Raw genomic sequence first — 27,043 nt, 5'->3', positions numbered from 1 at the left:
ATTTTACCTTTAGGTATAAGGGTATAATTGTAATTTTAACTTTCTTAACGTGTCATAACGGGTTGACACGTTATCAACCCGTTAAGCAATCGTGTCTTAACGGGTTAACCCGCTTTGACCCAAACCTATTAAGACTAAACCCTAACCCTCTATTATCGTGTCGTGTTCATGTTGGATTAACAGGTCGTGTAGCATATTGCCACCCCTATTTAAAACTGTTCAAAATAAATAAAATAATAATTTCTTTATAATTAATTGTAATTAAATTGTAGTGTAGTTATTCTTATATTTTCACCGACTGTTCTTTTATCAACAGCATCGACTGCAAATATTTTCACCCACTTTCACTTGGCTTTGAGTTCTCCACCGACAGATTCTAACATTACAAAAATATTTATATTTTAATGAGAAATATATATAAAATAAATTTATAAATTAAAATAATATAACAAAATTATTTTTATCATAAAATCAATCTTATATATAGTATAAATTATATCAATTTAATAATTTAATTATATCAACAGCAACTTTTATTTCCATATATTCTTAATTTGAAAAACAAAGAAGTTTGAGATATATTACAAAATTATAACTTTACGCACCAAAATTACTAGGTGTATTTTCAAATCGTCAAGTTAAGGCCTTTTGACCTCTATTTATATAGATCACCAGAGTGTTCAAAGTTTACTTGCACCAGTGGCTTTTTCTTCTTGATAATATCTGGACGTTATTGATTACTTTGTTTTGGGATACATTCTTCTTGTATGATATATATTTCATGGATCAAATTAAGGGTCCAACTATATATAACGATTTCTCTGTTAGTTTTAAAAAGCAACCTAATTCCCAACGAAAATGCAACCCCTTGGTCTAAAATCTTTTTAAAAAGTGACAGAGTGAGGTCTCAATTTTTTTTCTTAAATCTTGGAACTCAAAAAGTTAAAAAGACTATTTCAAAACTTTCCAATAAGATATCATTATTTTCTTTCTTGGATAAAAAAAATCTACACTCATAAATTAATATGATTTGATGTGTTAAGTAAGAATTTTATTAAATTAAAACTAAAGTAAAAGATATTATATAATTTCATATACAACAAAAAATTATATATTTTAGTTTGTAAACTTTATTATCATGAGATTTATATCTTAACTACATATATATATATATATATATATATATATATATATATATATATATATATATTTTAATTTTTTGTAGTAAATGAATTTAATTTTGATCTAGAAAAAAACTTATTTTTGATTTAGAAAAAAACTTATTTTTGATTTAAATTTTATCATTTAGTGTCATACATTTTGATGCAATGCATTGAAGATTATTCATTTAATTAGAAACATATATGATTAGAAAATATTTTGATACTGATACCCTGGCCTGCAAAATGGCCCCTACCAACATGCAACACAAAGGTAAGGAAGGTTCTATGTGCCGAGAGAGACTTTAATGTCGAGTCCCGTTTGGTTACACAGATGAGATGAGATGAAAAAAGATGTTTAAAATAGTCATGAATAAAATATTATTATAATATAATTTTTTAATATTAATTTTTTATTTAAATTTTAAAAAAATTAAATTATTTATTATATTTTATATGAGAATTTAAAAAAATTATAATGATAAATTAAGATAAGATATTTTAGATTTTGGTAACCAATCAGGCAATGAGGATTGCGTACAGAATTAATAATGAATATTTCGAAATATAATTTAAAAAGCAGCCTAATTCCCGATTAAAAATTAAAAGGAGCATTAAAGAGTTAAAAAAGTAGTAATAAGGAATGATTGACCACCATGAATGGGTAAAAAGGAAGTACTTAGTGAAGAAGTTTGTGGCCGCGTTCCTTCTACATAATATTTTAGTTTATATTATTCTTCAAATATAAATGTTTAGTTTATAAAAGAAAAGTTATAAAAAGCTACTTTCTAAATTTGCATTAAATCGAAAATGAATAAAATAAATAAAAAAGAAGAAAGGAAGTTGCCAAGAAGTTTATCCTCGTTCCTTTATCAATAAGTTATTGAAACTGCTATATACTATCTATCAAACTTTAAATTTTGAATAAGGAACAATTTTAATTTGAATTTTAACTTTTGCCATTACAAGCTAGACATGTTGATGTAGCCCATTTCATGAGCAATTATTCATTTAGTTAAAAAGAAATATATGATTAGAAAACATAAACAAATAAAAGGAAGAACAATATTTCTCTTAGATTTTAAAATGTCCTAATTTATAGCATTAAATAGTTAAAAATAATAACCAATGGTTGAGCTCGCGAAAAAAGTTGATAACAACTTTAAAACCATTTTTAGAAGAAGCATATATTCTTTCTAAACATATAGTGAGGTCTCACTTTTTTAGTAAGAGATTATTCAAAAATTCTATGTGGAGTCATTTTTGTATATTTTTTATGCATTTAACTGATATTATTAGTTATGTATTAAAAAAATTAATGCAGTCAATTATATATAGTATTACTCGAGACTATTTCCAAATCTTAGAACTCGAAAAAATTAAAAAGTAAGAGACTCTTTTGAAATTTCCCAAAAAGATACCATTATATTCTTTCTAAATGAGATATATTATAATTTTATTAAATTAAAAATAAAATAAAAATAACTATATAATTTCATATACCACAAAAAATTGTATAGGTTAGTTTGTAAACTTGATTATTATGATATTTCTACTTGGACTATAATTTTTTTACTTTTGCAGGAAAATAATTTAATTTACTTTTGCAGGAAAATAATTTAATTTTGATATAGAAAAAACTTATTTTTCATTTATATATTAAAAAATAATACACTAAGGGTTTGTTTGTGATTGTGGTTGGAGATCTAAAAAGTGCGGTAGATCGATCTAAAGTGCTTAAATGACAAGATTTGTCCATTAATAGTTTTACAATATGAAAATACTTCTAAACAATATATATATATATATATATATAATTACGTTTAAACAAAAGCATCAAAGTGATGCTTTTTGTCAGAAGCACTTTAGAAAAAGTAGTCCCTATTTTACTGTGCTATGTATATTATGAAATGACTCATCATTTTAACACAATGACAACTTTACACATCTATATTTTTCATTATTCTCGTATAATCTACTCAAGACTTTGCCCATTAATATTTTTCATTCTTCTCCTACCACTTATGCATCGTTGAAGAGATTTTCTTAGACTATTTTTGTTATTATTTTATTATAATATTTTATTTTTATCAAGTATATGCCCTTTTATGTCATTTCTATGTCAAAAAGTACTTTTTTAATTTATTTCCAAACAAATCTAATATGTTTGAAAGTGTTTTAGACATACAGATCCCGAAAAATAAATAGCTTTTTAATAGTAAAGTTTATTACGTTAAGCTCTAAGCTATAAGCCTTAAGTTAAAAATAATATTTTCCACCACAACCCCAAACATGCATTAAGGACCTATTCAAGATTGCGGTAGAAGTTTTAAAAAGTACTTAAATAGCCTTAAAAGCTCTTTAATGAAAAAATTTGGTTGTTTATGTGTTATATATTATAGTACTTTTAATTTCAAATAAGATAAAAAGTACGTTTGAGGAAAAGTTTCGTTTTGATACTTTTCCTCAAACATGTTTTTTCGGATAATGTAGAACGTAATTCAAAATTTAGAAAGATTATTAATAGACGAAAATACTCATACAACTTTAAGATAATTACAACTTTCACACTTTCAATAATAAGGGTATAATATTTAAAAATTCAAATAATCGTCATTTCATCTCAGAAAGCACTTTCTTAATTTCTTTTCAAATAAACGTAACATGTTTGAACGTGTTTTAAACATATGGTTACCAAATAGTAAATAACTTTTCAATAGTTAAACTTATTACTTAAGTCCTGAAGCTATAAGTTATAAGCTATATGTTTGAAAACACTATTCAATATCAATACTGTTTCATTCCAAAAGATTGAATTTATTATCAATACCATAAACACAAACATTAAGAGCCTAGATTGTTAAATGGGTTTCTGCACCTGAAGATCTGTCAGGTAGGGTAGAGTTTTATTAATCACTTTTCCTCTAGAAAATCCTACATATTTATTTTTTTTATAATTTTTTTTTATTCTTGTTCTATCAGAAAATGTGCACAATGGATGAATCGGTTAGTTATTAATGCTTGCTAAATATGTTATAATTATAACAAAATATGTGTAATTAGTTAGTAATTGGTGATTTGTATTTAAGCTTAATTTCTAATATTGTATTCCGTTCTTGCCTGAATGGCAAAAAAAAAGTTGAATTTGCTAATTCCTTACAAGTAATCAATTACTAATTGGTGATTTGTACAAGCAAGTGCATTCTAATGTGAGTTTGTAAATACCCCACAATTAAAGTGTCTTGCCCAAAGTGAACATGAATTAATGTTCTTTTTAAAAAAATCTGACCCTGAATTAATCTTTAGAAAAATACTTCAACTATAAAGTGATTTTATAAAAATAAATTTACAAACTAATGTAACTTGATGTGGTACGTTGTGTATCTACTTTTATTATAAAATAGATCTAACATATCGTAGTCATATCAATTTATATAGTTATTTTTATAGGATATTTTTGTGACCGTAGCATTTCTCAATTCTATAATCCGCCGCTTTGCAATAGTTAATCTATGATATTTACAATTTCATCGAGCTTTGGACTGACCCAACATTTAAGTGTTTAAATAAAGTAAAAATTTCAACTTCCTTTTCTTTTCTTTTCTTTTTCCGTTTGTTTCAAGAAATAATGTCACGATGAGTTGCCTAGATACCAGTTAAAAGGCCTGCCAAATTAGTGAATAAATTTTATTTATGAAGTCCAATATTTTCCAAAAAATAGAACTAGAAAATTTAATCAAGACCTATATTTGAGTGCTGTAAAAGTTGATGGTCATGGTTATTCATCTTGCTCTACAGCTTATCTGTTTGCAACAAAAACTCTTACATACTTTCTGTACCAGAACTGGGATCGCTTCTCACTTAGCTGGAAAGCAAAAATTAAAGTGATTCTCAAGGGTTTTCTTTCCAATTTGAAGGTCGGCCGGATATATAGTTCTCATCTAATACATACATGTACATCTCATGCAAATAAAGACTTTGTCAACCTCTAAACCCATTAATTCCTGTGTCCCCTAACAGCCTCGCAATCTCCTATTCTTAGCACCCCCCCTGTCTCTCTCTCTCTCTCTCTCTCTCATGTCATCAACCTTTCCACCATTCTTCCAGGCCTTCCTCACCCTTCTGTAGCACCCATTGTCATTGCAGCAACCCGCTCCAAGGGCGTGCATGCCGCCCCGAGCTAAGGCGAGTGCTATCCTACGAAATGGGGGCACGTACGGATACGCCATCGTTGCATGCTACTTTTTACATGTTTTTGCATGTCATATTTGTGGTCTCTTCTTCTGAGGCATCAGAATTAGAAGCCCTCCTAAAGCTCAAGGCCTCCCTTCACCCCAATGACGCATTAATCAGCTGGAATGGCTCAACACCACCATGTTCTGAGCATAATGTAAATTGGGTTGGTGTTAATTGTGGGAAAGGAAAAGTTAAGGGTTTACGACTCGAGAATATGGGACTAAATGGTTTCATTGATGTGGACTTGCTCGCGTTACTGTCGAATTTGAGAACCATAAGCTTTATGAAGAACAACTTTGATGGTCCATTGCCGGATTTAAAGAAACTCAGTGCATTAAGGTCTGTGTATTTATCAAACAACAATTTTTCTGGGGAGATTCCTTATGATGCTTTTTCGGGTATGTTGCGGTTGAAGAAAGTGCATTTGGCACATAATCAGTTTGCTGGTAGTATTCCTACATCATTGATAACTTTGCCAAACCTTTTGGAGTTAAGACTTGAGGATAACCATTTTGATGGTCAGATACCAGATTTTCAACAGAAGTCATTGAGTGCTTTTAACGTATCGGGCAATGAATTGGAGGGTCCAATTCCAAAAAGCCTTAGTGGGATGGATTCAAGCTGCTTCTCTGGTGAGTCAACTTTTTATGAGATCGTCTGTATATATATATATATATATATCTATATATAATGTATCATGTGCATGTACTTACACAAACGTGTTTCTTAAGTTGTATTTATTCTTCACAGAGTTATCAGAAAATGGCTGCTTCTAACAAACTCTAAGGTACAAAGTGATAGTTACAAATCTGCAGTCTTATGTTTTGAACTAAAATATTGATTAAGCTTATAAGTGATCTGTTGGATTCTATATTGTTATGGTAATTAAAATAGAGAGTACTATTTCCTGTAAGATTAATTGTTAGATGTATATCTATATACTCAACTTTTCAGTTGATATAATGTCTGAACATATATGATCATCTCAAGGCTTCATTGGCCTCTAGCACTTTCCACTCTAATATTGGACATTGATTAGCCAACTTAAGCCTCCAAAGAACTGAAAGCCCACATGGAACCATGCCTAAAGCTAGCCCACATATGCATATATACAAAGGTAAATATGTGTGAAAACATTCAGGCAGTGATGGTTTGTCCTATCAATGGCAGGAAATTTAGAGCTATGTGGAAAGCCTATGGGTAATTGCGACGAAGGCTCAATTCCAAGTATCCTAGTGATTGTTATTCTTGCAACGATGGCAACAATCGGCATAGGTATAGTGGTCTTCATCAACCATAAGAGGCAACCATCTTTATTGACAAAGGCTCCAGTACAGCCATCAAACTTGCAAAAGAAATCAGGCATAAAGGAATCGAACGAATCAGGGCAAGACTCAATAAACCGCAGTGGAAATACCAAGAAGGTTGAGAATGTGAAGCTGACCTTTGTCAGGGAAGATAGGGAGAGGTTTGATATGCAGGAATTGCTTAAAGCCTCAGCTGAGATATTGGGCAGTGGATCCTTTGGGTCTTCTTACAAGGCTGCCTTGCACAATGGACAGGTGATGGTTGTGAAGCGGTTCAAACAAATGAATAATTTGGGGAAAGAGGAGTTTCAAGAGCATATGAGCAAGCTAGGGAAGTTGAGACACCCGAATCTGCTTCCTCTGGTGGCTTACTACTATAGGAAGGAAGAGAAGCTCTTGGCATTTGACTATGTGCCGAAGGCCAACTTAGCCGTTCATCTACATGGTACACTGATCTCCTTTCTAAAATATGTTTGCTCACATGTGCATGTATATTAGTTCATGAATTGGTAGGCCCTCTGCATATGTTTCTTTATAAACATAGCATTTTTGTCATGCATATATACATACATACATATATACATACATATATACATACATACATACATACATATAATATCCGCCTCTGTTGTGTAATCACTTTGTTCACTGACATCATTTTCAATGCAAAGAAGCACTGTCACATTGTCCAATTATACCAATAGTCCTAATTACAAGCTAGTTTGGAGGAAAACTCTGTCATTCTTCAATTTAGTGTTTATAATTATAAAGCAAGACTCAATCTAGTTGAACAAATCTGCAATTTCTTTTTTCTTGTTCTTCCTTTAAGGTAGTAGAATTTAGTTGTCATCACCCAATTCCTATATATATATATATATTATTTGACACACACATATTTCACTTACTACCTTCCATGCAATTTTATTTTATTTGACGGCTCATTCATTATCCAGGCATGATGACACTTTCAATAATTCATTATAAACTCCATAATTTCACTTTTTGTAAATGCTAATCTCATGTATACTCAAAATGACGATTTCAATTTAGTACATAACTCCCTGTTGTTATAAATGCAAAATATCATGCATGATCATGATCAATATTTTACAATGAATAGTACTAGTCCTGAAAATAACATCACAGAAGGTTGAACTTACTAATACTTTGTTGCATGTCATTGACATCCTTTCATCAGTTCATGAAGCTCTAGGTCAGCCAAGCCTTGATTGGCCAACCCGGTTAAAGATTGTCAAGGGCATAGCCAAGAGCCTTCAATACATGTGCAATGCGCTGCCTAACCTAATTGCCCCACATGGCCACCTCAAGTCCTCGAATGTTCTTCTCAATGAATCCTTTGACCCCCTTCTCACTGACTATGGCTTGATCCCCCTGATCAACCAAGAGGATGCCCGAGACATCATGGTTGTTTACAAGTCCCCGGAGTACTTGCAACAAGGTAGGATAACAAAGAAGACTGATGTATGGAGTTTTGGATTACTGATACTAGAGATTTTAACCGGAAAATTCCCAACAAACATTCTACAGCAAGGCAAGGGAAATGAAGAGGAGGATTTGTCAGTCACTTGGGTGAATTCGGTTGTTCCAGAAGAATGGACAAATAAGGTGTTTGACAAGGAGATGGGTGCAACTAGGAACAGTGAAGGGGAGATGCACAAGCTTTTGAAGATTGGATTGGCTTGTTGTGAAAGAAATGTGGAGAAGAGATGGGATTTGAATGAGGTTGTTGAGAAGATTGAAGAGTTAGTAGAGAGAGAAGATATGGAGGAAGAATTCTACACTTCCTATGCTAGTACTGAAGTAGGGTCTACAAGAGGACTTTCTGCTGACTTTCAATTGTCAATGCATGATGAATGATTCATTGCTGCCAAATCATTGATCTCTTGTGATTGCATCTGGATTCCTCGGAATGGTTTTTACGGATTTTGAAGTGGAAATTTGTCGGGGGGCTAGAGATCTTCTATTTTATGTCAGTGTAACTTCAATCAATATGCAGCTATATATATCATGCGTTTGATGCAAAATTGGAAGGCTTGCCTTCTACTTCTCTCAACACTAGCATTTTCACTTAATTTCTAGTATTTTCATCTCTTTCTCTCAATGTATAACTTCTTTTTCCTCTCAATGTATAACTTGTATGAGTATTTCCACAAGTATTCATGGCTCATTTATATGATATGCTATATGACAATGACCGCTGCCACCTCCGCCACCATAACAACCACAACATGATGACCTATATGAGAGGGCTGGGATGCCAAGTGATCGAGTGTGAGGAAAGACTATTGTTTATAAGTTAAGAATATTAATTATTAATAAAAAGCTAGCTGGGAGTATATTTCCTAGTTTCATATTAAGTATATAGTATGAGTATTCATCCAAAAATAAAATAAAATGAAAGAAAAATAGTCATAAATTCCTTCATCATACTCTCGCAGTACCCTTCAAAGCTTGGAGCATTTTTATCGCTCCAAATGCACCACATCATGGATGACAATCATTTTTCATAAGATCGTAGTATATATCCGGCCAGCCACCAATATGACCACTCTAGCACGCCAAAAGAGTCACCACACATTGAGGCATTACCTGTGTAGTCCAGAATATTTTCAAGAGTAATGTTAGATACAGTCATGAGTTATATAAGCGTTATGCACTCCTTTTGAAAAATAGTAAGGTCCATCATTAAAAAAATTAATTTTTTTATATGGATCTCATGTTTATTAACTTTTTTCTAAAAGAGTGTGCGATATTTACGTACTCCATTACTACAAATATCATTTCTCTTGAACAAAAAATAATCTTTCCAAAAGTAAGGAGTACTACATTTGGAATCGTGTTGATCTATTGAATTTATGCAATTTTAGATTTTTACTCTTTTACTTTGCTATGTTTACTGTCTAGTTCATTTATTTATTCAAATATGCTCTTTTTTAAGTCGAATTTTATCTTAATTTTGGTCATAAAAATGATGGTCAAACTGTGAATGGGTTGATGTCATTATTTTGAAGTCACAGGTTTCATGAACGCAAAAGATGTTTGACACCATAGAGAAGGATATGGAATATCATTTTCAAAAGAGAAGTCATGTTACAGCGACAGAAAGATTTCATAAAAGTAAATCTACAAATTGATATAACTAAATATGATACAAACCACATTAGATCTATTTTAAAATAAAAGTAGTTTTACAATCTAACGTACAATATCAAATTACTTCAGTTGTAGATTTAACATGATTTTTATATAATCTCTTTGTAGTTGAAGTATTTAATCTCTTTCCAAAAATGAGTTCAGACGACTAGAGCTTTTCTCAATCCCCCGAGTATCAAGTGGTTACCATTTTACTTAATTATACAAATGAATTGAATTTTTTTAATATATACTTTCATTCATAACATTTATTTTATTCTACTTTTTTATGCGACATGTCATGAGTTTTATCAATACTCAAAACAAATCAATCCCACAAATATCAACCCCCAAGTTATGCTTTCATTTCTATTTACGCCATTAACTTTTTATTTTAACATGAATTTTGTAGAAACCCATGGATCTACAGAGTTTTTCACTCCTTAAAGTTTATAATGCAACCCACACCAATAACAAGAAGTACGTGTGGATAGATCTTGTTGCCAAACATTACCATGTACTTAAAAGCAACTTCAAATGATTATTGATTACTGCATGCATGTCACTAATTTTTATTCTCGTATAATCTTTTTTCTTGCATGATAGAATGATCACTAAGTCTTAATGAATCTAGCTCTTAGGAATCTTTCTTCCCAATGACATCAACATATTTCCTCCGACCCTCTATAATAATTCAGATTATGTCAGAGGACCGGAATTTTCTTTCAAGCTTGATGCTTCCACCTCAATGGTGCACGTCAGCTACTGGAGTGAAGGACATTAGAACCCTAGTAGGGCCGAAATAGAGCCGAGCCTGTCTTTGAATTGCTAGCTAGGCTTGGCTCAAAAAGCTCAAGCTCGTGCCCGAGCTCGAGACTATTATAATAATCTTTGTTCAAGCTCAACTTAGTGAAGCCCAACCCAAAATCAATCTCGACTCGACTCGAGTTGATTATATTTTAATTTTTGATTAAGATTTAATAATTAAGAAATTAGATAAATAAAATTATAAATTTAATGAAATTTTTATAACTAACAAGTAAAACCTCTATTAAATTATAAAATTGTAAAAATTTATAAATAATTATTATGTAACTAATTGATGTTTGTCTATAATAACATCCCAAACTTCTAAAGAAAATATAATAAATAATTCAATTTTTTTAAATCTTAAAACAAAAATAATATTAAAAAATAATATTCTAACAATATTTTATTCAACTTTCATCTCATCTCATATCACTATCCAAACCAGGCCTAAATCTTATCGACTAACTATTGTACAAATTATAAAATATAGCTATAAGTATATGCAATATATAGGCACTAGTGACTAGGCATATGTAATTAAGTTACATATTGTACATAATTTAATTATAAAAAATGCTATGCTTATATTATTAACTAATAAATATATATATGTATATATATACAGAGGTGTATGTATATATTTATATGTATGAATGAGTTTTAATTTAGTCAACTTGGGCATAAACGAACGGACATTAACGAGTTTTAACCAAGTCAAATAGAGTTTAGTCGGGTATGTATCATTTACTAATCGAGTAGATATCTACTTTAACGTATAAGCTTTTTTTTCATGAATTGAGTTCAATTTGAGTTTAACTAACGAGTATTAAGCGGGCTATCAAACAGACTGGTTCATTTACAGCCCTAGACCCTGTGCATCACACTACGGCAAATTTCACTTTTGCAAAAAATCTATTTTTGGCCTCCATTATTGCAGCAAATAAACTTAATGCGAAAGATAATTTCTGACAAAGTTTTTTTTTACTATGATATAAAACTCACCGCAATAGGTATTATTTCTCACTACAAGAACAACGAGCATTTCTGACGGATTATCTGTGATAAAAATGACTATTTGCAACGAAATGAACTCATTTTGATAGAAAATAGTCATTTTATAAGAAATAGCTAGCCATAAATAAGCAGTTTTCTTATAGTGTCTATCCAATTGACATGTCGTTGGAAATAAGTCGCCGCAACTGTGACCATATGAATTAGGACCTCTAGCAAAAATTAGAGTACTTATAATTATCTCAATAGTCCAAAATGGAAATGCGTTTGTGGCATGCAACAATTCAAGAGAAAATGAATGACGCATATGGATCAAGCTGTGCAAGATCACCAGATTCGTAGAGAGACATGGTGCAGAACATTTGAAGAAAGAAAACTATATAATGATGTTTGATCTATTTATATGGCCTCTTTTTTAAAAACAATTATATTAGCATATTGCATGTTTGTATTTTTAATTTTTTAACCATATCAAAGATTATGCACAATTCGGAGTACCATTACTAGTCTATGTTTGATGCATTTTTCATTAATGTGAAAAATATATATACCATTCATGTAACATAAATGCTCACTAAATACATGTTTGATCTCATGTCCAAATGCTCGATCTTAATGTGCAAATGTCAACAAACTCCATCACATGATTAATTCAAATATTTACTATGAATGTAATCATGTTCATGTTCAATTAAACAAACTCCATACTATGGCCTGTATGGCATAACTCCCTGCTTCCAAAATGAAAGTTTGGAGTTTGAAACCCCCTTCCCCAAATGTATTTAAAAAAAAAAAACATAAATCAATTAATGTTCAAATTATATATGTCCAATATGCATGTTGTCGTAGCACTATGGATATTTCTCTTTCAAACCATACAATTACTAATAGTACAAGAAAAACTGTTTTTTTTTTTTTTCCATGGGAATTATTCGTGGAGAAAAGCATGTTTTTTTTGTAGAAAAGAGGTTATATCCACAAATTTCCTCTATGGGGGACTCGTGGGATATAAGTCGCCGCAAAAAATATTATATCCCACGAAAAACTATAATTTGTGGGAAATACATACTTTTCTACAAGGTACATTTCGTGGCAAGAGTCTTTCACCACTCGTGACAAAAGCTAATTTAATCTCTTCATGGCTCGTGGTAATAGGACACTTCCCACGGGAGGATTTGGTAGGAATTAGTATTACCCACTAAATATATAGTGGGAAATCTGTTGTGGAATACATGTCATCTACATGTAGTATGGTTGGGAGAGAGATATTGGTGGGTATTAGTACTACCCATGAGAACATTTGGTGGAAAAGGCTTTTCCAGGCAAAAGCAAAAACAAAAAAAACAAAAAAGTATTTGCCGCGAGTTGTCTTCGTGGCAAACGCTAATAGAATTCAGGAAAAAAAATAATTGTAAAAGCAAAAAATATGAGAAATAGCAAAAAATGATCATTAACAATTGTCTTATAAAAGCTAAAAAGTATATATACAAACCTTGGAGATTCAAATTGACATTAATAACAATTTCAAAATAAGATCTAAAATTGTGCTAACATGTTTTAAAGAAAAACTCCTAATAAGAAGCCGAAAACAATAAAGAGTTTAGTGCTTTAGCACTAATGATAACATTCAAGTGGAAAAAGAATTATTTCAGATTTCTATTTCCATAACTATTTACCCCAGTTCTTCCATCATGTATCATATTGATAGTAGCAACCTTAACTATGTTGAGCTCTGCAGCAACCATCTTGCTAGGTTAGTAACCAATACCTTCTAAATTTCAATACTAACTATTAGTTGGATGACCAGACCTATTACAAAGAAAATGATTCACAAGTCTTGTAGTGAATGAAAGAGTTGAAACAACACATACATTTTCCTTTGCCTCTTAGTATAGTGCTCTGACATGAGAAGTACCGATTGACCCCAACACATATATTTTCACAAACTAAGAGTACAGGTCTCAAGAATTGGTTTTGACAGTTGGACATGCTCAAGTGCTTGAACTAGAATTCCCCTAGCCTTTTTTTTTTCATTACCAAAAACCTAACAATAAAATCAGGAAAGAGAGATATCAGCCAAAGCATGAAGTGCAAATAATAAAAACAAAGATCTATGACCAAAAATTACTTCACGAGCAAATATCCAAGGAGAAATACAGATGAAATCACGAATATGATACAAGATTTATTGGGGATATCTCAAGAATGAGAGAGAAAACACATGTTAGATATAGTAAATTCATCAAATCATATGGAGTAGCAAAACAATTGCCTAAGGTTAAAAACGAATGCATGTCTAAGGTTTTTTGCTTGATCTGTATAGAAATCTATCATTATTATTCGAATGCATAGAGAAAACAAATGCTACTTCTTCAAAGGTTAAAAACAAGGGAAACAAAATATCTTTGCAACTGCCTTAGGAGGGTAATCTCCATTGAGTCTGGTATCAACACACTGCTTAACCTTGTCTTCACAAAGTTTTGGTGTAGCTTGACAAATTTCAAAACCTTCTACAGTTAGCTTGGGTACATGAACACAATAATTGAACACAAATCAGAGGAGCTAGATTTAAGAAAACCTTACTGTCTCCACTCCACTAATTTTTATTCCAAAATAATTGAAAACAAATTACAGGAGCAATATGTAAAGTATTGGAACAATGTGCAAACATCCTAAGACGTGCAAGTTCAGACATGTGGGTTTGAAAAAATAAACTTAGATATAAACAGATGTTCATGCACAGATGTTCAATATACTTGGAGGAAAAAGAAATTTCTGAGTCAAATAATTCCGGAAGAAAATGGAAGAATAGGAAAATATCATCATTCTTAAATAATCTGAACTCTCTGAAATGTGTTCATTACATACAACATAAAGACATTGGTAGTAAAACTGTAAAAGCTTAGAACATAGCAAATTACTTCATTTCAGTACACTGCAGGTAGATTTCCATGCATATTATGTTGCAGTCATCAGTTCATCTTCACTTATGTTTATACTACAAGAAATAGGAGTTCAAAACAAAGGAAAGGTAAAATCTGACGTAACCAAGCAAAAAGAAAGGTAAAATGACAGCAAGAGCAAAGGAAACATCTATTTCGGATTTTTTTTAAAAAGAGGTTGACTACAGCTCATAATTTTTCAATATTCTAATCCTAACATCAAAATCTAGGAAAAAAATCTAGAAGGTGGGAAGGTGAGGAGACCAAGTATGTGTCAATAGTATGTGGGCACATAATTGACTCCTTGCTTTGTTTTAGAATCATGTGCCATCATAAACCAAAAAAGTTTAAGAACAAACCTAATCAATGAAATATACAAGCAACTCCTCTGGAAATTCACGGTTACCAGAATGTGAACATGTTTCCATGGCATCCTTATAAAGATTATCTTTCTTTGACAATGCAATAGACTGCTTCCATCTTCCTGCTTTCTTATAATCCATAACTATAACAGAACCCAAATTGCCCAGACCAAAACAGAGGAGAATTTTATTCTACCTTATCAAGCAGTAGGTTGAACTAATTTCTCTTGTTTTTACCTTCACAAATACTTGTTTCTACCATACATTATATTACCATCTTACACAATGCTAGATTTCAAACCAGAATTTAAGAGAAGAAAAAAAGAAAGCATGCATATTAGAGACAAAATCCAAAATATAGACTGCATTGATTGCAAAATATAGACATAATACAACATAAAGAATTTGCAATGATTCCTTACATTAAGCTTCTACCCAAAGAACACTGCATTGACAATGATAGTAACATATGAGCTTATTAAGAACTCAAACTCAAACTCAAATAAGTTTAGTGATTGAAATGAGTATATATATATATATATATATATCTGTATGTATGTAATATAGGTGTGTGTGTGTGTGTTGTCGTAGCACATCTTGGTCTAGTCTTCCACTGCAGTTTTTGGTTAGGTATCCATCTTTAAGGATGCAATATGCTTGCTTGTTCGAGCCTCTTAACGGTTCATCTTCCCTAAAAGTCAACTTTGAGAATATGAATTAATTAAGAGATAATATTCTTTTTAATCCTTCCAATCGATTTGTTAAAGCTACAAGATTTATTGAAGTCGGTTAATAGAAACAATAACTAAACTAGACTTTGCCCCTTTTGATGACTAGCAGTAGTACTTGCCATATGAAACCATAAATCTTACAAAATTTAACCATATAGCTATATATATTTATTAGTTGTGTGTGTATGTATGTACATGACGTGAATGAAGAGATTTTGATGGATTCAATGCTATCAGGACAATGCCTTTAAATAATAAAAGTGTCCTATTAATTAATCTATGAGTTTTACTTATCAAAATAAAAAAAAAATTAATCTATGAGTTTCATAAAACCATAAAAAAAAAAAAAAAAAAAAAAAAAAAAAAAAAAACCTTAAAACGGTTGGGGCCATATATATAGTTGCTTTCTAGGATCTCAAGATAGATGTTTTCTGTAGCAAATTAATGATCAATACAAAAACAAATTAGCTATAGAGACCAAATGATCACCTTAAGTTTTCATTTAATTTCACAGTGGTGCGCATGCCAGCACTATATAATACTGATGTATATGGTACTTCATACAGATTTGGGAAAAAGTGATGTATATAATACTTCATACGTAGTCTATTAGCTACTCAGTGCCATCAAGGGAAAAAGTGATACAAGCCATACAGATTTGGGCATTTCATACCTCAACAATACTAGGTATTAGTTTAATATATATAGCCAATAAAAGCTGCCAAGCAATTTAAAACCAATATATATATATATATATAAACCAAAATATATATATATATATATATCAACTGCATAAGACCATGGTCTGATATCCTACTCCTGAGCTTAGTCCATTGCATTGTATAAGCCCACTTACAGGTGCAGACGTACCAAATACATAACAAAACTAATTAAAAGGAACAAAGCACAAACTTGTTGAGCCTAAATCCAAAACCTTAAGCTATCTAATTCTGTACATAGGTTCCGAAGTTGTAGAGATGATCCCACTAGAATGTAATCCTTAATCTCTTACTTAAACGCTATTAGTTATCATGCTAATGTTTCCAATGCTGACTTTAGGGGCACTATATCACAATTCATTACACCTTTGTATAACATCATCTTGAAGATACTAGCAAAATTGGAGCATTCAAGGCAAAATCAATTTTAAACAGCCAACAAATCCAACAACAGCCAGCAGTAAGCATTAATAAAGAAAAACTCTACATTCGATCAAACCAAACCCAACAACAACTAGCATCTAGCAAGAATATCTGATTGGCTATGATTCGATCATATATAAAAAATCAAAAGAGGAGAAAAATAAGCTCCACAAAAAATCACTGATCTAACAGGCAACAACAGAAACTCATCGATCCATCAAAGAAGATTTCTAGCTTGGTCTAAGTTTGTGAAGGGCTTGGTCTGGGTTTGCAAAGATTCCGCAAAGAGAGGAACTAGCTTAGTCTAGGTTTACAGAGGGCAAGAGAGAGGAACTGGTACAAAAGATGGGTTTGCGAATGCTTTCATACTATTATATAAGACAAGTTTGCAATCCCATAAAAGAAGCAGAACAAATGACAATAAAATAAAATGGCAGAATAAAACTTTGTCATTTTATACAATAAAATAAACTGGATGAAGGAGAGAAACAGAGAGAGAAAAAGTGAAATAGAGAGAGATACTGAGAGGCAAAGGGAGTGAAATAAAGAGATGAAGCGAGGGAGGCCATCGAACAGAAGCCATCGGATGGAGAGAAACTTACTAGCAAGGGCGGCGCGGATGGTGCGTTCTGTTGTGAGTAGAGAAACCCAAGGAGAACCGAAGAAATGAGAATGAGTATCGAGCTAGCCGCTAGGGAAGAAAAAAATAAGGGGGGAAAGTGGGCTTAAATATTTAAAACAATTTTGCAGCGATTTATTTTCGCCGTAAGATCTCATAATTCCTCACCGCAAACACAAATTAGTCATGTGCAGACTGTAATAGTATAATTTGACTGAGTTATTTGCAGCGACACGAAATTCTTGAATCATTTTTTTCGTGGGAAAAAATGCTTTTCCCACGACTTCTTCCTCATCGGACGTGATCTATGCAAAAAGTCGTATGTTTTTCCCACGGATAATTTTTGTGTTATAAGTAAGTATTGGCCACGAAAAAGTCTATTTACAATTGGCCAGGGGAACCACAGGGGCACCACATCCCACGTGGCCCCCTTTTTTTTATTTTAAAATCATCTTAAATTGAAGAACAATTAATCGAAGAACTTCAAAATGATCCTAGCAAAAACCCACATTTCAAATGGAAGCACACGAGATTTAGAGCAATTAGATGGAGATGAAATTACCTGAGAACCAATAACTCAGAAAAGTGATGCATTAATTACAATTTGAATATCTCCATAGGGGAAGGAAAAGGAGAAGGGAAATGAAATGAGGTGTGAAGAGGAAAGACTAACCAACTTGGATTGAGGAGAGCAAAGGAAAATAGAAGAAAAAGAAACGAAAATGGGCAATGGCCTCTGCTATTGATGCTTCTCCTTTTGCCTTTGAGAAAGAAACGAAAAGTGTGGTTTGCAAAGCAAGAATAAAAATATGTGTGAACTTTTGTTGCCGCAGTGGTCTGCTACTTGATCGAAAAAGAAGGAAAATAGAAAATGTCGTTTGCTTCAAAGTGTGGTCTGCTGCACCGAAGGAAGAAGAAAAATTTGTGTGAAACTTCGTTACTGTAGTGGTCTGCTACTCGACCAAAGAAGAAGAAAATTAGGGACAAGTGCCCATAGAGGAATGCTACACATCATCCCACACCACATATTTTATATATTAAAATATTATTTTTTATTTTTTATTTCATTTTGTTCTTATTAAACTAATTGAATTATTCTATTTGTCATCCACACACTACATATATATTATAGAAAAAATGAAAAAAAAAATTAAAATAAGTGTGGTGTGTAAAGTGTGAGGATGACAAGAAGAATTTTTCATTTACAAACTCGTCTGACCGTTGGACGTGTTTCTTATGCAAAATTTTCTTTTATAATTTTTTTATTCATATTTTTTAACTTTTTTAATTAGTAAGTTAAAAAATTTTAAAAAATAAATAAATGTATTAATGATTAAAATAAGGGAGCAAAATGAAGGGACAAAGTAACGTTATTCTCACGAATATATTTAAAACAAGCTGAGTTCATGATGAACACAAGAAGTACTTTGTTTTATATAAAGCGATCTTGTAACCTTACATATATTTTGACAGATAGATCAATGTTTATTTTTTTTTAAAGGTTCATAATTAACATTAAATTGATAAAAGCGATCTTCATTTTATTATGTCAGAGAAGAAATTGTCTAAAATATGAAATTATATCAATTTATATTTTAATTATTTCATTTACTTAAGCATTCACCCATGAGATCGAAGTGAAAACAATAATGCTCTTATATTCATCGGGTCATCATCAAAACTGGATGTAGTTTCATTACCCACTACAAGAGATATGATTTTTTGAGACAAAAAATTTTGTCTCAAAAAATGGAAATTTCGTCCCTAAAAGTTTTGAGAGACGAAAAAATTTCGTCTCTATTTTGTCTCAAAAAGGCTGTCTCAGAAAGTTTTCAGAGACGAATTTTCGTCTCCGAAAAGTATTTTTAGGGACGAAATTGGGCGGAACCGGTCGAAACCGTTCGAACGGGAAATTTTTTCTGAGACAAAAAAATGTCGTCTCAGAATCAAGTTCGAACGGGAATATTTTTGTTCGAACAACATGAAATGTTAATTCGAACCAATAACCATATCTGACCAAGTCCGTTCGAACAAAAAAGTTCGTAAGCGACTTTAGTTCGAAGAAAAATATTAACTATTCGAACAAATAATCTATTTACAGAAATCTTCTGTTCGAACGGACTTTTAGAAATGAATTTATTCGAATGAATATTTATTTGTTCGAACGAACGCAAGGATTGTATTTCCCGGTAAGTTCGAATGGGTATATTTTTGTTCGAATGGGAATTTATTGGTTCGAATGGATATGTTTTTGTTCGAATGTATGCAGAAATGGTAATTTACCATTCAAACGGCATTGATCAAACAAAATGAAATTGATACTAATACAAATTGTAATCTATATACATCAATTATTCAAATGTTTACAAACATCGTAAATATTAAAGGCTATTAAAAAAAAACAAATGAATTATGATTGTGGTGGTGGTGGTGGTATAGGGTTTTGGGACATCATTAATTGAAATTGTTCAAACATTTTTTGGTTATTTAATTGTAGCCTCTCTTCTAATCTTGCTTCTAAATCTGCTGCTTGATCTAATCGGGTCAACAACTCTTTTTCCTTCGATCTCAATCGTTCTATCTCAAGTGCAGCTTCCTCTAATTTTTTAGTGTTGTCGTCATTCGATCTAGCTTTAGAAGATGATGAAGATGTTGAGGATGACTTCACGCAACGTCCTAAGCCCCTCAAATATCCAGAACGTGATCCAAGAACTTGAGAAAAGATTTGAGCATCGTTGACAGATGATTCATCAGATGGATCCGCAACAGTGTCTTTAAGAGATATCATCTTGTCCTGGAAAAAGAAAAACATTAAAATTAGTATATGTAACAAAAATATGTTTAGACAATGAAATTAAATAAACTTAAACTTACATAATTTGCCTCTGCCTCAGGATTGCTCCAAACACCATCACGATTTTTATGTGCTTTAGCATACAATTGGGTCAGATCATAATCAGTAGGATTTTCTTCTTGCTGCAAAATGAAAATTAATATCATAATTTATACGAAAAAAGTGTATATATTAAGATTTATTGGAGACAATAAGAACTAACCATTTTTTTTTGACAAGTGATGAAAAGATCGAGAACCCGCGTGATGGTGTATCGTTAAATTTGATCTATTTGTTTTGTTCACTGTACTCCGTTTCTAAAAAAAAGAATTATAATTTTTATTTAATATATCTATTATATATTATTAAAAAAAAATAGTAGCGAAATTACCTGATAAGCAGGATCTTCAAACAGATCACAAACTTTCTCCCATTCGTTTGGTGGCATTGCTTGGAATGGATTTTGACGCGCCTCTGTCGTAGTACTGAACTTCTGGTAGTGTGCATGGCATCAACCTTTGTACCTCCGAAATGCATTCGACATGAGTTCTTCAATCGTTAGTCGATCCTCCCGCCGACCAAAATTTAATTCAAACTCGTCCTTCAAAGAATTATAAACAATTAGTATAATTTCAAACATTCGCATTTAAATAAAAATGTTATACAAAGTAACTTATTACCAGACAACGATTTTTGATGTGGTCTTTCACATCTTGGGGAACTTTAGCCCAGGATGATGTAGCCATCGGTGCATACGTGCGAGTAAGTGTACCAACATAAGAAGCAAGCCAAGCTGCCGAATCCCCAGAGCCACCGGTGTGATCATCAGATATATCAACTTTAATTTTACCCACTTTCCTTACCTTTTCTATGCAGACACCCCTCGTAATGCCTCTAACTCGGCGCTGGTTTACAACAGCTATATATACAAATGGCTTAGAATATATTTTAATTAAATTAATCGTATTTGAAAGATATACATTGAAAAAATACCTTGTTCTGGTTCTGGTGACGGTGGCCCACCATTGTTGGCAGGTGAAGCACACGGGGATTCGCTAAGTGGTGGGGATGGCTCACGTGTTCTTTTGCGTTTAGGAGGCATATCTGTTTGAAATTATAATAAATTATTATTCGAACAAAATACATGAAATATTTTTATAAGAATTTTACCTACACGCATATCTGTTTGAAAATCATTCGGTATCAGTATTGCTGGACCAATCGCTCTCATCCTCAGTAGACACTTCAGTTGATTCATGTTCTTCCGACATGTCACCTTCAATTACTTCGGGTTGAACATCTTCTCTGCGCAATGGGACCATGTCATAATGGCTTAGATCAACAAATAGATTGATGCCTGATTCATTTTCTTGATATGCTTCTTCATCGTCTGGACTATCAACTTCTTCATGTGGTTTGTCTACCTCTGGAATATAATCATACACATTTCTTGGCGCAAATTTCTCGACTATTCTCCATGGATTTCCGAACTCCGGATCATCTAAATAAAAAACTTGATTTGCTTGGCATACGAGAACAAATGGGTCGTCCTCATACCATTTGCGAGATGTATTGACACTTACAAAATATTCATCCTTACGCACTCCCAATCTAGGATTCGAGACATCCCACCAATTACATTTAAATAACCAGACCATATATCCCCCCACATACTTTAATGCTATGATATTCTCCACAATTCCGTAAAAATCAATATTTTCATCCCCATGGCTTCCTTCGACAACAACCCCACAATTTTGAGTTTTCCTATATCGTTCTCTGTCTGCTGTGTGAAATCTATATCCACGCACCAAACATCCTGAATATTGGATAGCCCGCTTAGACGGACCACATGCCAAAGCATATACTTCTGGTGAGATTTCACTTGAATGTTCATTATATTTCGATGCAACCTACATAAATAAATTTTATTCTACTTATATCAATATCATATATAAATATGATGACACCTACAAATTAAATAAAGTTTAAAATACTTTCAAGCATAATTTTTTCCCGAATAATACCGTATGTTCAAACCATGAGGCAAATTCTTCTTCATGCATCTTTTCTACGTCAGTCACACCATTCGTGCGAAGTAGTTGTATATGTTCGCTGCATATGTTAATGTGAGTTATTAATTTGTATAAATATATACTATATTATTAGAAATGCACTTAATACTACTACCAAATTAGATGATCATCACGAACCTCAAATACTGTTCAATTTCTTCACAATTATTTAAGACATACCATCGAGCTCTTTCAAACTCTCGCCCACATAGGTCATAGCCCCCTTGTGCACCTATAGGTCGTACTTTCTGGGAAAACACGGTAAATGCTGACGAAACTCCCATTTGTCCACCTTCATAATTTCGATCCGGTCTCGTAAATCTAGTATCAACCCCACGAAAATACATTGAACAAAATGTATGCCACTCATTATGAATATATGACTCTGCGATCGATCCTTCCGGACGAGCCTTATTCCCCACAGATCGCTTAAGTTTTCCCAAAAACCGTTCAATAGGATACATCCATCTATACTGAACGGGGCCAGCAACTAAAGCCTCACGAGGGAGATGCACAGCCAAATGAACCATTACATCAAAGAATGAAGGCGGGTACAAACTCTCCAATTTACACAATATCAATGCAATGTCAGCTTCCATTTTTAATAAGGCATCAACTTTCAACGTTCTACTGCAAATATTTCTGAAAAATCGCCCTAATTCTGTGATAGCTGTACGAACATCTGGAGTAAGCTTTCCGCGCACACCAACTGGCAACAATCGCTGTAAAAATATATGGCAGTCGTGACTTTTTAGACCAGTTATCTTCCAATCATGAGGTCGGACACATCTTGACATGTTCGAAGCATAACCATCGGGTAATTTGATTATCATAAACCAATCACAGAATTTCTTTCTCTCATCACTTGAAAGTGTATACCATCCAATGGGCATATAAGCTGATGACCTAGTATCTTGCAAATGCAACTCTGATCTGATTCCCAACTCTTTCAAATCTTTACGAGAGTTGACTGTATCTTTTGTTTTTCCTTGTATTGACATCAGGGTACCCAAAATATTCTCACATATATTTTTTTCAATGTGCATTACGTCTAGATTGTGACGCAGTGTTAAGGTAGACCAGTATGGCAACTCAAAAAAAATACTTTTTTTGGTCCAATTCAATTCCACTGCTTGTCTTTTCCTCTTTCGGCATCTTGCATTCTTTCCAAATCTGTTGTCTGGGACATCTGCCAATTGAGTGAGAATATCACTGCCAGAATACTCTGGCGGTGATGACCTACGATCAACCGTTCCATCAAACATTACCCTATTGTTTCGCCATCTATGATCATGAGGTAGATATCGACGGTGTCCCATGAAACATAATTTCCGGCCATTCGCTAACCACTGAGACTGTGTATCTTTGTTACAAACAGGACAAGCCATTTTTCCCTTTGTGCTCCACCCAGACAAGTTCCCGTATGCCGGAAAATCATTAATTGTCCAAAGTACTGCAGCATGCATTTTGAATTCATGCGAAGAGGCCACATCATATGTATTAACACCCTGTTCCCACAACTCTTTCAACTCTTCCATCATTGGTTGCAAATATACATCTATTTCATTTCCTGGTGACCTTGGCCCTGGAATCAATAGAGTCATCATAAAATAAGGATCCTTCATACACTTCCATGGTGGCAAATTATAAGGCATTACTATGACAGGCCAAGTGCTATGAGAAGTGCTCATGTTGCCAAATGGATTAAACCCATCAGTTGCTAAACCAAGACGTACATTGCGAGGTTCTTCAGCAAACCATGGATACTCGTCATCAAATTTCTTCCATTGTAAGGAATCTGCAGAATGAGTGAGAAATTGATCATTTTGAACTCTTTCTGTGTGATGCCAAGTCATATCTTTCGCAGTCATCCGGGAAGTAAATAATCTTTGAAGTCGAGGAATAAGCGGAAAATGTCTTAGCACTTTCTGGGGTACATTACGCTTATCTGATGTCCATCTTGACTCAAGACACACCGGACATGATTCACATTCTGCATATTGCTTCCAGAAGAGAACACAATCATTCTTACATGCATGGATGATATTATAATCAAATCCTAACCCTCGCTTCAATTTCTTCGCTTCATAAAAATTTTGAGGTACTACGTTATCCTCTGGCAGAGCCTCTTTAAATAATTCAAGCAGCATATCGATAGCCTTTGTAGAAATACGACAAATAGACTTTATATGGAGCAACCTGACAGTGAATGACAACTTGCTATGACGGGTGCACCCTTCGTACAATTCTCGTTGTGCATCCTCCCACAATGATCCAAAGTCTTCATTTCCCCCAAATGACTGGGTAGATGTTCCTTCTCCAACCCTGGCACCAAATATGCCTGCGCCAAGATCTCCTAACATTTCAGTCATATCTTCTCCATTATCATAACCATCATCAGAAATATCAACATTTATGTCCTCCGTGTCGATCTCGTTACATTCATCCATCTGGTTGGTGTGACTGCCAAATCTAACTCCTTGGGGAAATGGTTCTCCATGTAAAACCCAATGTGAATATTTACCATCAATTCCATTTACGAATAAATGATCCTCCACAGCCATCATATTATAAGAACTAAGGTTTTTGCACTTCTTACATGGGCATCTTATAAATCCTCGACTATCAACACTCCCACAAGCAAATTCTAAGAAAGACTTCACCCCTTGTGCATATTGCTTATAGTCTCGACCAAGTCTATCTCCCAACAACATCCAACTTTTGTCCATCTATAAAAGAAAACCATAATCATGGGATAAACACTATCATTCAACTATTACAATACATGTGTTTAATTACCCTGTACTTTTAAGGTAGTTGGTCCTATCCCATTCGAGAGACTATCATCTATATCGCATATATACTCAGTCTAGAACTCGTATGTTAGTAAAAATTTCGGCAGCATTTCCCTACAATTCTCCAAGTATGCTAGTCACGATAAGCCGTCGACCCTATTCAGGAGCCGAGAAGCTTATGAACTACATACTCGAAGAATGTAGAAAAATGCTAAACCAAAATTTAAATTGACTAACACAGGAGTTATAACTAAGTATATATGCCATATAGATGATAGAATCCCAAACTGTCCACTTTGGACAATTCAAGAGTTATACCCAAATATTCTTTAAGAGAATATTTGGCCACAACTCTCGAACGGGTCTAAGGTTTAACTACATGTAAAATAACTACAAAATCCAAACACTCAGTAGTAAACATAACAAGCATACATCACATGGGAAGATTACATTACAAGTATACATGATGGGCCATTAAAGATTTTGAAATATTTAATACTTGAGTACTTACTTATGTTCAAATATTTAATTATAATTTTTTAATTAAATATCTTATTATTATATTTGGAGTATTAAGCTATTTAATCAGTGTACTTAGATATAATTAATTATACATTATGTATTAATAATCTTATTACTTGAGTACTTAAATATCTTCACATATTTAATTATAATTTTTTAATTAAATATCTTATTATTATATTTGGAGTATTAAGCTATTTAATTAGTGTACTTAGATATAATTAATTATACATTATGTATTAATAATCTTATTACTTGAGTACTTAAATATCTTCACATATTTAATTATAATTTTTTAATTAAATATCTTATTATTATATTTGGAGTATTAAGCTATTTAATTAGTGTACTTAGATATAATTAATTATACATTATGTATTAATAATCTTATTACTTGAGTACTTACTTATGTTCAAATATTTAATTATAATTTTTTAATTAAATATCTTATTATTATATTTGGAGTATTAAGCTATTTAATCAGTGTACTTAGATATAATTAATTATACATTATGTATTAATAATCTTATTACTTGAGTACTTAAATATCTTCACATATTTAATTATAATTTTTTAATTAAATATCTTATTATTATATTTGGAGTATTAAGCTATTTAATTAGTGTACTTAGATATAATTAATTATACATTATGTATTAATAATCTTATTACTTGAGTACTTAAATATCTTCACATATTTAATTATAATTTTTTAATTAAATATCTTATTATTATATTTGGAGTATTAAACTATTTAATTATCACTGCAAATAATAAGTATTTAATTCTGTGATACTGTTCGAACAAACACTCTATAAGTTCGAATGGAACGCTGGTCGAGTTTTATTCCGTTCGAACAAATAAAAATTAATTCGAACGGTATTCAGAGCGTTCGAATTAAACCAACCCAGAAACCAGTCACGAAACAGAGCACAAAACTGATAAACAAAACACAATTTCTGCATTCATGATGCCATATTTCAATACAACAAACTCAAAACTATATGAATATATCTAAATATGATTATTAAACAACTTAGAAAACTAATAAAACTTACCTCTTGTACTAGCAATTCAAACTTTAGTCAATCCACAATACCTATATATTTACATAAAACACATTAAACTGTTGTTCTATCCCAACAAATAAATGCAAAAACTCTATAGATATTTGTAAACGAAAATCGGAATGAAAAATACAAAAAAACACAACTTACCTCTTGTCCTTCTCCTTTCTCTCTCAAGAATCTCTTCTCTCTCAACGCTTTCAAGCTCTCTCTCTCCACAACACTCTCTCACAGCCTCTGCCACGCTCTCTCTCCTTTTCTCAATCTTCAATCCGAGT

The 27,043-nt window shown here is 32.3% G+C and overlaps 1 protein-coding gene and 1 long non-coding RNA gene across 5 annotated transcripts; one reads left to right on the top strand and one right to left on the bottom strand.

Annotated features, from left to right (window-relative positions):
- The first annotated feature begins 3,945 nt into the window (after positions 1 to 3,945).
- On the top strand, positions 3,946 to 8,909 carry LOC122295732 (pollen receptor-like kinase 1). 2 transcript variants are annotated; one of them, XM_043104835.1, is made up of 4 exons: positions 3,946 to 4,053; positions 5,003 to 6,028; positions 6,567 to 7,148; positions 7,902 to 8,909. In XM_043104835.1, exons 2-4 carry the CDS (start codon positions 5,365 to 5,367, stop codon positions 8,579 to 8,581), a joined length of 1,926 nt encoding a protein of 641 aa, XP_042960769.1. In that variant the 5' UTR covers positions 3,946 to 4,053; positions 5,003 to 5,364; the 3' UTR covers positions 8,582 to 8,909. The 2 variants fall into 2 exon arrangements, with proteins under 2 accessions (XP_042960769.1, XP_042960770.1); XM_043104836.1 differs by lacking the exon at positions 3,946 to 4,053 and having other exon boundaries at positions 4,821 to 5,363; positions 5,497 to 6,028.
- A 4,212-nt stretch (positions 8,910 to 13,121) lies between these two features.
- Positions 13,122 to 18,449, bottom strand: LOC122295669. 3 transcript variants are annotated; one of them, XR_006238217.1, is made up of 2 exons: positions 17,457 to 18,449; positions 13,122 to 14,675 (listed from the first exon to the last, which is right to left on the bottom strand). It is a non-coding gene; the product is annotated as an uncharacterized LOC122295669 (long non-coding RNA). The 3 variants fall into 3 exon arrangements; XR_006238216.1 differs by having other exon boundaries at positions 13,122 to 13,721; XR_006238218.1 differs by lacking the exon at positions 17,457 to 18,449 and having other exon boundaries at positions 13,122 to 13,721; positions 14,599 to 16,073.
- Between the last annotated feature and the right edge of the window lie 8,594 nt (positions 18,450 to 27,043).

The sequence above is a fragment of the Carya illinoinensis genome, chromosome 15, assembly GCF_018687715.1.
Source record: "Carya illinoinensis cultivar Pawnee chromosome 15, C.illinoinensisPawnee_v1, whole genome shotgun sequence".
NCBI lineage: Eukaryota > Viridiplantae > Streptophyta > Magnoliopsida > Fagales > Juglandaceae > Carya > Carya illinoinensis.
The sequence above is the reverse complement of the archived record's forward strand: the minus strand, read 5'-3'. Positions and strand labels throughout refer to the sequence as shown.

Coding starts and splice junctions, on each gene's coding strand:
- LOC122295732 (XM_043104835.1), top strand. CDS start 5,365: ATGGGGGCACGTACGGATACGCCATCGTTGCATGCTACTTTTTACATG. Junction 6,029..6,566: donor GGATTCAAGCTGCTTCTCTG/GTGAGTCAACTT, acceptor TATCAATGGCAG/GAAATTTAGAGCTATGTGGA. Junction 7,149..7,901: donor CTTAGCCGTTCATCTACATG/GTACACTGATCT, acceptor TCCTTTCATCAG/TTCATGAAGCTCTAGGTCAG.